The following is a 14,118-nucleotide window of genomic DNA, read 5'->3' as shown; positions in this document are numbered from 1 at the left end:
TCAATTTTTAAAAAATGTCCTCATGGAAATAATCTATGTTTGAGAATCTTAAAAAAAAAAAACTATAACCTTCAAAGAATCAAAACTGATCCAGAGTACAAAAAGCAATCTCATTTTGAGCACAAGTAGGCTTTCATATCTTACAGTATTGATCTATGTACAAGAAGAAGAATGGGGAAAACTCTGAGAAAATAAAAATGATCAGAAAAAAGAGGTATGCTAATAATATGGTAAAATTGAAGGATAACCGTTGGACAGAATCAGTGGAGGACTTTCTCATCCCTTATGATTTTTACATAATTTCTTGTGAAAATTGTAAAAGAAAGTAAAAAGTCTAACTATTATTTTAAAAAGGAAACAAATAAGATCTCTCATAATCCTCCTTTAATAACTTCTGAAGTCTTTTAAAAGGTTATGACCACAGATGAAGTATCCTCTATTATAAAACAATTTCACTTTTTAGAATCAAATTTAGAATTGTATTGAATTTTTTAACTGATAATGACACCATAATCATTCATATTTCTTCACTTAAAGGGCCATTGCTAAAGGCATCCAACTTATTTTTAAATAGTTATGTTTACATATTAAAGAAATGACTATTTTTTAAAATGGTACCATTAAATGGTTTTATTGAAAACACTATAAAATACAGAGCTACAGATGTGATCTATAATTATAATAATTATAATTAAGAACTTCCTCCCCCTTTTTCAAAAGATTCAAAAATGTCCTACCCATACCTGTTCTTCCAATAAAAATATCACCACCAGAAATCTTTTGAAGACTTCTTGTTATTGTTCAGTCATATCTGTCTCTATGTGATCCAATGAACTTTTGTCTATGAGGTTTTCTTGGCAAAGGCATTGGAGCAGTTTGACATTTCCTTCTTCAGCTCATTTTACAGATGATGAAACTGAGGCAAATAGGATTAAATTACTTGCCCAGGGTAACACAGCTTGTTGGTGTCTAATCTCTGATTTGAACTCAAGTTTTCCTGACTTCAGGCCTGGCACTCTACCCACTGTACCACCTAACTACTTTTACTCTATTCTTTAATCCCAATTCCTTCCCTTTTTCAACCTTGAGCTTTCATTCAATTTTTTTCTCCTTCACTTCTTTTCTTTCTATTTCAAACTCAAATGAGGATTAAAATTCAATTAGTGTAATATCTTTGTTTTGTATTAACTAGGACATTTTAAAAATCTAGAGGTATCCAGAAACAGAATTTTCTATGAAGCCAATAATTGTTATATGCCTGTTATGTGTCAGGCACTGTGTTGATTGCTAAGGCTACAAAGAAATACCAAAAAATAACAATTTGTTTATTTTCATTTATATATATATATTTCATGTTTACATGATTCATTTTCTTTCCCTCCTATCTTCCCTTCCTCCCTCCCAGAGTTGACAAGCAATTCCACTGGGTTGTACAAATGTTATCACTTGATATCTATTTCCATATTATTCATTTTGTTATAGAGCAATTTAAAAAAATCTAAATCCCAAATCACATACCCATATATACATGTGATAAGTTATATCATATGTTCTTCTTTTGCATTTCTACTCCAGGACTTGTCATGGGCAGGGGGTGAGAGAAAGTGAGGAGTAGAGAAGAACTGTGAGGACTGGAAGGATGGTGGTGCCCTCTACAGAAATAGCAAAAGTAAGAAGAGAGAGGGGTTGGGAGGAAAAGGTAATGAATTCATTTTGGGATATATTGAATTTAAATTGTCTATCAAACATATACTTTGAGATTTTCAGCAAGAAATTTTAAAATGAAGGTCAGAAAGTAAGTTAGGGTTGGATAAACAGATTTAAGAATCATTGGCATAGAGATGATAACTGAGTCCAGGAGAGCTGATGAAATCACCAAGTGAAATAGCATACAGGGAACAGCAGAGAGGGTACAAAAGAGTGCCTTGAGGAAGTGCTTAGTGTCTGTGACCTGTACGTAGAATTAGCAAAGGAGGTAGATAAAGAAGGAGCAGTATGACAGGTAGGTTGAGAGCTAGAAGCCAGCAGTGTCACAAAAACTTTAAGACAACAGAATATCAAGGAGATGAGAGAATGATCAACAGGTTCAAAGGCTTCAGAGGTCAAGAAGGATGAGGACTAAGAAAAGGCCATTTGATTGTGGAATTAAGAGATCATGGTTAACTTTTTAGAGAGCAATTCTGTTCACTCAGTCTCCTCTCAAGTCATACACATATCAACAAAATGGCTCACAAACTATTCAAGTTTATAAAACCATAGGATTCACCATAACAGCTCTGACTCAATGTTCATTCAATTCAGCATTCTTTTGCTGATAGTTACTCTGAAAACATACCAGAAAGAATAAAGGTATCCCACTCAGATACCAACTTGTATATATATATATATATATATATATATATATATATATATATATATATATATATATATTTTATTAGATAACTTTCATGAGTTTCTTATGGAAAATAAATTAAATACATACAAAGAATCTTGAAGCCTTTACTTCTCCAACTCCTTTACTGCTCTCCAACTTAGACACCTGAGTCTGTGGGCTCTGTAGCCAATGCTGCCACAGTGATAGGCACCCATCTTTTAAAGCCTTTACTATTTTTTCAGTTTTGTCTGTGAAAGTAAATTGGGTTTTCTTCAAATAGATAATCAGTTAGGTAAGAATCACCTAGACACCTGATAGTCTGTAGGGGTCAGCTGTATGTAAACTTTTCCCAGAAGCTAATATTGTTTATGTCACTCAGAAATTGGTCTAAATCCTTTTTGCAGCCATTTATATTTCTTGCTACTACCACCTCTTGGGATTATGTGTTCTGTGAGTTTACTACCTGTTTCATGAATCTGACTTTCTTTTATTTGTCCTACATTTTGCTTGCTCAAATTTCAAACAGTGCCATATCATCTTACTATTTGGTCATTTAGTGAGTATAACCACCATTTAAAAATTCTCATTCCAATCTCTTTTTTAAATTATTCCCTTTACCAGGCTAAAGCATATTGCTTTTTAAAGATAACTCTTAAACAGAAGCCCTTGGGATCATTTCATTTGTCTTTCTCTGGATTTTTTCTAGTCCCATTATAACTTTCTCAATGTGTTGTGACCAGAACTACTTATAGAATTCCAGGTGCAAGCTGCACCACTGTTTTATATAGCAATGGATAACATTTTCTGATTTGTTTTAAAATGAACTCTTCTGGATAAATTATTATCTTGGTCCTTCACAATACAGCAGCTTATGGGGGGCTGATTCACATAAAGCAATATGCATTGACTCAACTCTATTGTAGATTTTAACCAATAGCTTATATATATATGTATGTGTGTGTGTGTTTCTGTATACATATGTACATGTATGTGTATACATACAAACACATATTTATATGTCTTTGTACATATATTATTGTGTGTATACATATACACATATATATATTTATAACATGGTTAACCAATATGTCACATTCTTTACCACTAATATCACAAATAAAATGTATTATTAAATTGTTGAATAAAAAGATTTCATTATATTTCATTATCATTCTGATTCATTTCAGGAATCTTTAGGTTTTTATCACTTCTAAGATGAGAAAATATTTTATTCTTTAAGCAATGAGGAGGCATGGAGAGTTTTTGAATGGAAATAAAATGTTTGAAAGAGTGATTTAACAAGATTAATCTAATTTCAGTATGCAGTATAGATTGGAAGAGGAGAAAATGGAAGGGAATTCTGTTTGTAAGTTATTTCATAGTTTTTGCGAAGCAATAAGGAACATCACATAATCTGGACAGTTTTTAATTGCACTTTTTGTTTCTCTATGTAAAAAAAACCACCCATTTAAAAAGACAAATAAAATTCAAAAAACATAATAAGCTCTTAAAATATTTTCTATTTATTTGGCTTCTTTCTTATAAAAGATATTTTGTTCAAAGATTTAGAAAAAAAGAAGAATTTTGATGGCCATATAGTTCAACTCTAACTTTACAGATGAGAAAATTGAGGACTAGGGAGGTTAAGGGATTTGTCCAAGGTCACATGTTCATATGTAGCAGAGCCAGAATTTGTAGCCAAGCTCCAAAACCAACACCCTTTCCACTGCACCAAACTGTTGACCCACCACTAGTAAGTCATAAAGCTTTGCGTCATTTTTCCAGTAGTCATGATGCATTTGAACTAAACCATTCCATTTTAAGTACACACACACACACACACACACATACACACACACACACACACACACACACACACACACACACACACCACATATCCCTTGTAACCAAGGGCACATATTTGCAAGGCAGTTAGCCAGAGGTTTGCAAAATCAATAAATGTAGACAACTTATATTTTTAAGGAACTCAAGGATGAAACAAAGATTAAAATTGCTAAAGTATGTAGTCTCCTTTTACTAAAAGTCACCATTTTTCAAAGTTCAACTAGTGGATTATATGTCTCTAATCATAAGAAAGTTTTCAAAAGAAGACTAGGGTATTATACAGATCTGTCAGTATCACTTCCTTACTGGGAAAGCTGGCATAGATAATAACAAAGGACCTAATCTCTAAACAAACAAAAAATAATTCACTGACAAAAAGACAAAATAGTTTCTGTAAGAAGAAACCATATCTAACCAATTTGTTAGAGTACTCTGATGAAGTAAATAAGCACACAGATAAAAGGGAAACTGTGGATTCCATCTAGTTAGACTTTCAAAAAGCTTTTAACAAGGTTAACCATGGTTGAGAATGAGGGGAATGGATGGCATCTTTTGTTATTAATAAGCAACTTGCTTAAAGATAAGAGGAAAACAGCAAAAAATATGAGAGCACATTTGGTAGCATTTTAAGAGTTATAAAGTTTTGCTAAAATAACTCTAAAAGATAATAGGCTGATGCCATTCTCATTTTATAGATGAGTACATTAAAAACAGAAGTAGCTAGGTGGTTCAATATATAAAACCCAAGGTTTGCAGTCAGGAAGATCTGAGTTCAAATTTGACCACAAACATTTTACTAGGTGTGTGAACCCATATGGACAAGCCACTTAAATCTTATTTGCCTTAGTTCCTGGTCTGTAAAAGGAGAACACACTGGAAAGGAAATGGCAACCCACTCTAGTATCTTTGCCAAGAAAACTCCATAGAAAAAAGTTCGTGGGGGCATGTAGAGTTAAATATGACTGAACAACAATAGGAAAAAAGCCTAAATAAGTGACTTTACTCATGGAACATGTTGATGGAAATATAAAGAAGTACTTAAAAATCTTCTTATAAGTCTTTTGATGCAGGCAATGAATAATTAAAATCACTCTATTTGCTGATGATATGCATATTTCTTCAATGGAAATCACCAAAATTCACAGTGACTACCAGCAGAACTCTTGAGTCTAAAATAATAGGCAAAAAAAGTGGCAGGTGAGTTTTGATGTGGTTAAATATGAGGCAATACCTTTAAGAATAAACACTGCAGATTTTATGTATGTGTGTGTATGTATGTATACACACATATCACCACTGTTTTATATAAAGACAGGATAACATTTCCTGTTTTGTTTTCAATAACCTCTTCTGGACAGATGTCTGTTCTTCTCTAGGTCCTTTTAGATACACCAATACAAGGAGCTGATCCTCCTGGAATTAGTGTGTGTGTGATTGTATGTGTTGGGGGTATATATTGTGCTATTATGTTGCAATGGACATAATTTGACTCCCTCTTATATGCATAAGCTATACTATCACAATGTTCAAATGCAAACCCATATTTTTTCCTTGTCATTTAGAATGACACAATTTACACTGGTAATAGCTCAACATTTCAATGACAGGTTCCACATAAGCACATACAGTTCACCATTGCCTATTAAATTTTATTTAACTTAGATTTAGTTGTGGCATACCAAATGACCAATGCCCTCCTTTAAAAGCAAGTGATTTTTTTCTTTATATTTTATAAGATTTAAATATATACCACCCTTTAGTGCCTTCCCCCTAAAATATTCCAATTTGTATATATTGGTACACTTTTATTTAGGGAAAGATTATGAAAGTCTTCTTTCGGCATACAGCTTCAGGGACCAATTAATTCCACGTCTAGTAACATACCAAACTGAGCCATTGCAGGTCCAGGGCTGTCTGGAGCTGTGACAATTAGAGGGGGTTAGCAGGGAGGGGAAGAGACAGAGAAGGAGATTGGTTTTATATGGCACTAGAAAACATTGCAAAAGCATGTCAGAGAGAATCTTTCAAAATCGTCTTAAAATATTCTAGATTAAGGGAGTTTCCCTTCTTATGAGTGGGAGTTGACAGACTGTCTGCCAGCATTAGAAAGATGCGGAGAAAAATTGGTGTCTGTATTGTGTCCTCTAATAACACTTTTCACTGTATGTCATCTTTCTTATGGAAGATCAAGAAGGTGGTGTGTGTGTGTGTGTGTGTGTGTGAGAGAGAGAGAGAGAGAGAGAGAGAGAGAGAGAGAGAGAGAGAGAGAGAGAGAGAGAGAGAGAGAGAGAGAGAGAGAGAGAGAGAGAGACTGTTTCAGCTTTGCCTCCTTGTGAAGTAGAAATCATTGCATCTCACTTACAGCTGGGAAAACTGAAGGACACTAACCCTCCCAAGGTCATCCTGTGATCATCGGATCTAGCAAATCAGTGGCAAGGCCTAGAATAAAAGGAACCCAGGGACATGGACTTCCAACTCCTAATCTTAAGCACTAAACATTTCCTCTCGCTGCTAAAAAAAAATTTTTTTTTGATTACTGGAGGGAAAAAAAAGTATAAGAAAAATCGGTTTCTCTTAAAGGACGAAATAAAACTAATGAAAGCAATCCGGGTGCCCATCCTACAATTCGTAATCTATGCCCATCAAATGAGGGGAGAATCTCCTTTCTGACACAAAGAAACCCTTTTTAGCCTGGAGCGTCTAGATTCATTCTCCTTTCCCTTCCCCACCCCCACTCCCCCTTTGAAGGTAAGGACTGATTAAAAATTAAAAATAAATTAAAATTAAAAAAAAAAAAAAAACTAAAACCCACACCTCAAGCCCATTCCGGGCTTGGACAGTGACTAAGTCCCGCCCCTTGCCCTTCCCCCACGCGCCTGCACTCACCAGTCCTGCTCCCCCACTTCCCCCCCCCCCCCCCCAGATGCTGCCTGGCACCGAGCGCAGCTGCCGCCGCCGCCGACGCCGCCGCCGCCGCAGCCCCAGCAGCAGCCGCCGCAGCAGCAGCAGCAGCCTCAGCAGCAGCCGCAGCACTTTACACTTTTATCGATCGCTTTTCCAGTTCTGCTCCAGTGCAGTCCGCCTGGAGTGGAAAGTGGCCAGCGCTCCTTGCTCTGGTCTCCAAGCAATCCGAGAAGGCTAGGGAGGAAACTCCTTGGGAGAGTCCGGTCCCAGGTGTCCTCTGGTTTCTGCAGTGTTTTCTCTCTTTTGCTTGGGTGGGGAAGGAGGACGAAGAGGAGGTTTGGTCTGGGATTAGAAGGAAGTGGAGCAGAGGCAGCGGTGGCGGCAGCAGCAGCAGCAGCGCCAGGAAGGGAGAGAGACAGGAGAGACCTAGACTTGGAAAACCCAAAGTGTCCCCGACCCTGCACCGCAGGATACATTTCCAGCTTCATGGGCAAAGTGTGGAAACAACAGATGTACCCCCAGTACACCACCTACTACTACCCTCAGTATCTCCAGGCGAAGGTAAATGGGAAAGGGGTGGGGAGTTGGGACGGGTGCCTAGGGAAGGGTGGGGATAGGGTCTTGGTTCAGAGGGGAGCGGGTAGTTTTCAGGGGATCTGGCGTCTTAGGGTGGGGTGGGGGGAGGGGGAGAAGGAGGAGGCTTGGAGCGCACTGCGCGCTCTACTGTTCTACTGTTGTAGTTGACTGGATGTTGCTAACTATAGCCCAGGCTGGGAGTGAGCGCTTAGGGCTTCTCTGGGAAGAGAGTGTTAGGATCGGGTTTCTGAAAGCAATCGGGAAAGCGAGAGACCAGACAGGAAAGAGCCGGCAGTCCCTTCCTTCCTTTGAGGAGGGGAGGGGTTGCAAGAACGGCTGGGGGCTTTCTCGGTAATGATCTAGGTGGGCCTTTGCTGCTCAGGTCCTTATCATCGTTTCGGTTTCTCCCACCACCCCCACTCTTCTAGGCTTTCACCCATGAAGAACGAGCTTTTCTCCTCCTGAGTCATGCGCCAACCCTCCCCCCCCCCTCGAACTGCCCCCTTCCTAGTTCATCCCTGGCAGAGCTATTTAGAAATGTGCCTTTCTCTCATCTACCTCTTCTCTTACTTTCTCACCCTCCCCCTCACCTCTGATCTTTGTGTGGCTATGGCACATCACCTGGTTACTGATTTCTACTTTTATGTTAGAGTTTGGGGTAGAGAGGTGGCCAAAGTTCATTGAACACTCATTGATGCCCCCCCTCACATGTAACTGGTAACTTTTGCAAAGGAAGGGGTGAAAGCCATTTCCATCCAGCGAAATTATTTAGCCATTTATAATTTTTATGACTACAAAACATTTTTTACCAGCCTTCTTTATTGAAAGTAAAAGAATTTTCGATGTTTGTTTGAAATGGTCTTTGACAGGAGATACTTGCTGATGCTCTTTAGCTATAAAAATTTCATTTTCTAGGGACCATGGATAATTTTGTTCTTTGGCTTATCTCGGTTTTAATTTTTTGTCAGAAGCTGAATTCTTTCAGCTCATTTAAAATAATTGTATTTGATCCAAAATTAATACTGGCCTTAGATCTTTATCAGCATCATTGTTCAAAAGGTCAGAAGCAAAGGGGAGGGTGTCTTGAGCATCTCTCTTCACAGTTCAGAATAGGACAGATATTAATCAGGTATGGGTATAATGTGTGAACTTTAATTTGGAGGATGTATTTAGGTCCTGGCCAATGAAAGAACATACTTCTGGTCCATAAAGAAGAGACTTCCCTAGCCAGTTTGATAAGCTTCCTTTCTTTGTAGGTGTGGTCCATAGTAACAAGGAATCATAGCACATAGCAAATCTGACCATGTCAAACAACAACTGTCAAAACTGAAGAAACAGAGAAATTACTTGCTACTCCCCCCCACCACCACCAAAAAAAAAAAAAAGTCCATTTTAGCCCTGGTAGCCAGAAAGCGTCAAAATGGCAGCAGTTTTAGTTTCCTTCATTAATTTTCCCTCAGATTTACACTAATATGTCTTTCAGTGATTTGAGATGCCAATTTGAATGATAGAAGCATGGTAAATATGAGTTGTTTAAAGAAATATTGTGAACTAATCAATGCGCTGCCTTTTAGATATCATATATGTTTAATGCACCTGTTTAAATTATGCAGCATAAGGTGCCTGCAGGACAGTCTTTTGTACTATTCCACACTTAATTGTATGAATAATAAATAAATACACTCAGGTGAAGAAAGAAGGGGAAACACTTTTCTAGAGGAACATTTACCTTAGTGATTTTTATGTACCATTAGTAAGTTGGAAACCAAGTACATAACATTTAATATAGCTAATGCAATGCCACTTGGCTTTTTTGCCCTGTAAATAATTGAAGAGGGAGACAAACTGTAAGAGCCTGCTCTGGTAATTAGGGTTGGATCCACAGAAAGCTTTAAGGGCCATTTTCTGAAAGTGTGCTTCCTGCATAAAGCATTTAATATTGATTTGTGTTACAGTAAATGACATTTTCAAAACATATCTTGCTGTTTCTGCTAAGAAGCCTGAAATCCCATTACTCTGAATCTCTTTGTTTTAGCAGAGTAGCACACATGCCCACTTGACCTATATATAATGTGGGTATTAAAATTTGGGAGGTTAAATCCAAATTTTCTATTATAATAGCAATCTAATTGTACTTATGGGCAGGAACCCTCTCAAAAAAAATTGTACAAGGACTAGAGACAAATGTATATAATCGAAGTCTGGATGACATAAGCAAATTTGGCTTAAAACATCTGGCAAGGAGATAGAAAAGAAATAGTATTATTTAAAAATATTATTTTGACCAGTAGTTAACTTAAAAACAAAATAGTACCTGATCTAAAAGTTAAAATTTAATTAAGGGGTCTGTGATCCATGCACAATGACAATCACATCTGTGTTTTTTCACATTTCTGAAATGTAGGGTTGAAAACATCATTTTGTTTAAAGTACAATGACATGTTTGCACATCAGAGTTGTTTTAAAACTGCTGTTTTTGAAACTATATTTAAAAAAGGAATAGAATGGCTGTTAATAAGTTATGTTTAATTTAAACTTTTGCTTACGGGATGTGATTTTCTTGAAATGGAAAGGGGTAAGCTGTTTTGGGTTTAAAAGAATAGGAATCCTAAGGGTCAATGTAGCACCTGAGAAGTTTCATTAATATAATAAAAGTTATTTAACTGTGTAATTTACTTATTTGATTTTAGTTAGTAATTCAAATATATTTTCTTTAGGCTCATTTTATACCCTTTTAACAAAACACTGAAATTATTTTGGATGTCCATTACTCAAGAATAATATGACAATAGTGATTTAAAGTCATCTTACCGCATTAGTAAGTTCCATATGCCTATGAAAGAGTAAATCAGTAACATTAAAAGCTCTCTTAAACATGAAATAAATTTGTGCATGTGGGAGAATTTTAGGTATGCTCAAGAGGTTCCTTGTGGGTTTATGTGGGAGATGGAGTCAAAGTGGCTAAAGGGAAGCATTTCCCAGAAATGTTGAAATTATTTAAAGATATGATGTAATGGCTATATTTTTATGTAATAGTTTTATTTTTAAAGAGATGCGATAGAATTTCCTTGGAAGTTTGAAATTATTCAAGGAGATTGTGAAATTTTCTTATTACACTTGGGCAAAAGTAACAAATTTCAAGTAACTTGATTTTACATGCCTGTTTGCTATGTGGTATTCCTTAGTAAATATACTCATATCACATCAGGTTCAATCACATAGCCTTAGTTCTGAGAACTAGGATTCAAGTACCTTCTTCAATGTGTGCTAATACTAAAGATTTTTCTCACTTTTAAAATATGGCTTATATAAATTGGCAAAAATTTTTATCTCTAAGTTTCCATTGTAATATAATGATTTTGTCATTTTTCATATATTTTATTGAATTATAATAATATAGCATTCTCAAATACATATTTTCTCCTGGTGTCTATATCCATATCTGTTTTAAAAATTTCTTCAGTCCTAAAGCCTTAGTAAAATGTAAGGTGCTCAGAAGGCATTTTTGAAAATATTTTGTGTATATCTAAACATCAATATATGTATAAATGTACATATGTACATCTATACACATATTGTACATATACAATATCTTGTGTGTATGCATGTTAATATGTGTAGTATTTTAGCTGAAGCCAAGGATGTTCATTTTTTTATTGTTTCTTATAACAGGAGTAATCACCTACATATATGTTTCATCCTTGGTTTCAATTCCTTATGCTAAAAAAGAAGTGAGGAAAATCAGAAAGGTGTTCAAACCATTATAATATGTGGCAACCAAACTCAATGTAAACATAGTCTTTATTCTCATTAATAGGATTACATTTTACAGTTATGATGCTCTTAAGACTGAAATGTATCATGATGAAAAAAATTTAATGTTAATCAACACTGATACATAATGCAAGAATATATATCAGTTTCAAATAAAATGTTCCAGATGGCAAAGTGAGTTATCTCTGAACCCAAGTTCAGAAATAGAACAATAGTAAATGGCTGTTAGTTGTGATAAATAGAGAATCACATTAATACAGGGTAATAGGGTAAAACAATTTTTCTAAAGTCAATTTGCATATCTAAGATAAAAGCTTTGCAGTAATATTTTATAATATTCCTTAGCCTTAACTTACCATTAGTCAAATGAACATTATGTAAAGTGAGAAATTAAGCATTTCTCTAGGAATTAGGAGTAATAGGTTTAATGCATAAAAAGACTCAAATTAATAATATAGACAAATGGTGGAGTAAAATATATTTTTAGGAAAAATGCAACTTTGTGTTTTAAAAAGCAGGCCATTGTGTAATGGTGAGGTTTGTACTAAAATGTATCTAATAGAATTGAATAAAATCAAACAAGAAAAAATAACGAGAATTTTATAATGAATTTTTTTCACAAAAGCAATGACAGATTGTGATCACCTTGAAGAAATGAAGGGGACTGAAGAAAATGGAGAATTTTTAGTAAAGTTACATTTGAATACTATATTGTAATACATTAGTAATATCTCATATCTAGAACTACTCAAATATCTTTTAGTTAATGTGAGAGGAGGTATGAAAGGAAATGTCATTTTGCTCCAGAAGTTGTTTTTAAAAACTGATGTAACTATGTTTTTGCCTTGCTATTGGCTTTAAGTTTAAATAAAATGACTAAATAACAAGTCAGGCAATAATGTGCAATTACATGCAGAAATGCTTTTTTAAAAAATCTAAGTATTTAGGCACTGATGTACAGATTGGACTTCGGATAATGTGTAAGAATCTACTGTAACTTGTAAGTTTAATGAGCTGCTTTATAACTGTTATTCCAGATGAAGTAATACTTTTTTTTGGCTGAAGCCAGAGTTCATTTTCTTTACTTCTTAAAATAAGAGTAACCAGAGGGAATTTTTGTTTTTTTATATAACTTCATAATCATTAAAATTATCCAGATATCAAGAATGGAAAAACAAAAATGTTTGTGTTAAAGTAAAAGTTGAATTGGTTAATCTTTTTAATTAGTTTTTTAAAATAAACCTGAAGAGTCCCTTAAGTCATTGATATATTATTATCTTATTTGAGGTTCTTAGCAAATTTCCTCTCACTATCACTGACCATAGGTCCTAACATTCTTTTTGCAGACCTTTCTTCAGGCACCTAGGTTGGTTCTCTTTTTTGAGAAGGGTAGGACAAAACAAATGTTTATTAACTATCTAATATGAATTAACCCAGTGTGCAGTAGATGGAAATATTTTTCAGACCTTAAGGATGTTCAATGTCAAAGTTCTAAAGGTAAAAGGAAAATGAAATCCTTGTATTACTTGGTTTGATGTTTTAAGGAAAACACATTAGGGACCCTAAGGATGTTTGATATGAGAGGATTAGTAAATACTTCAATTATGGTATGAAAAAGTACCCTCACACAATATTTTTGAGGATGATATATAACTCAAAAATGTCTTGTAGCATTACTGTATGGAGTAGAGGAAGATTACCAACCATAATGAAATGGTGACATTTTTTTGTGTCAAAAAGCTCCAAAGTGAAACCTTTCATTTTCTTAATTTTTGTGTAAAATTTATGGACTGCTTTGCACGTTATTGATATTTATTGGAAACATTTTTAAAGGAAGCAACATTAAGTAAGGAGTTGAAATCAAGGAGACTTGTTATCTAACTTATTCGTTGTCTATGACTGGTACATGACCTTGAAGGAATCTCTTGACCTGTTTTGTGAAATAGTAGAAAAACCTATATTCACACAACATAATGATGTTGTGTGAATAAAAGAGAATTTGAACTTTTTAAATACAAAAGATACAATATAGAAGTATTTTGGATAAAAGATACAACATAGAAGTATTTTTTCAAAGGAAGTACATTTTATCATTAATACTGAAAGTTATGTTTTTAACTTTCAAAATGCTTAAGAAATATGATAATCAATTTAACAGCAATTCATATAGAACTCAAAGTTAAAATAATTCTTCAAAGTAAATTTCAAGGTGTTATTTTTCCTGTAAAATGAATTAAAATGTTTTTTTTAGTTTAATTGCACATCATTTAATATGTTAACATTAAAAGAAAAATAATTTAGCTGGGTAATCTATCAAATAATAGGTAAATTATACTTTTGTGAAGGTAATATTCAATGAGAAGATTAAAGTTAATGTGATTTAGACATTGTAAAGTATTATCCTCAGACCAAACACAGTGAGAATGCATGGATGAAGAATTGCTAGAAGTTGCACACCTCTCTGTTCACTAGGATGCAGAAAAAAAGTTACAAGAATTGCTTTAGTAAACTGATCAGACTTTGGTTGCATTCTAATTACTTTTAGTTAATCCAGTCTAGTCTCCTTAAAATAATAATGTAAATATTGTTGAAGTAAATGTAAAAAAAATGAGAAAGAATTGTACCAATAAAGAAGGGGAATAGAT

General features: G+C 34.6%; 1 protein-coding gene across 4 annotated transcripts in view; it reads left to right on the top strand.

Moving 5' to 3' along the window:
* Window positions 1–7,137: 7,137 nt before the first annotated feature.
* The window catches only part of RBMS1 (RNA binding motif single stranded interacting protein 1), a 284,075-nt gene continuing 277,094 nt past the window's right edge, over window positions 7,138–14,118 (top strand). Inside the window, exon 1 of one of the 4 annotated variants that reach the window (XM_007494251.3) lies at window positions 7,138–7,684. In XM_007494251.3, coding sequence (XP_007494313.1) covers window positions 7,610–7,684 — 75 coding nt within the window. In that variant the 5' untranslated portion in view covers window positions 7,138–7,609. The remainder of the gene's footprint in view (window positions 7,685–14,118) is intronic. The other 3 variants (XM_056793948.1, XM_016433662.2, XM_056793945.1) reach the window with 3 other exon arrangements.

Source organism: Monodelphis domestica, chromosome 4, assembly GCF_027887165.1.
Source record: "Monodelphis domestica isolate mMonDom1 chromosome 4, mMonDom1.pri, whole genome shotgun sequence".
NCBI classification, from domain to species: Eukaryota; Metazoa; Chordata; class Mammalia; order Didelphimorphia; family Didelphidae; genus Monodelphis; species Monodelphis domestica.
Note: the sequence above shows the minus strand (reverse complement) of the source record. Positions and strands in the feature narration are given on the sequence as shown.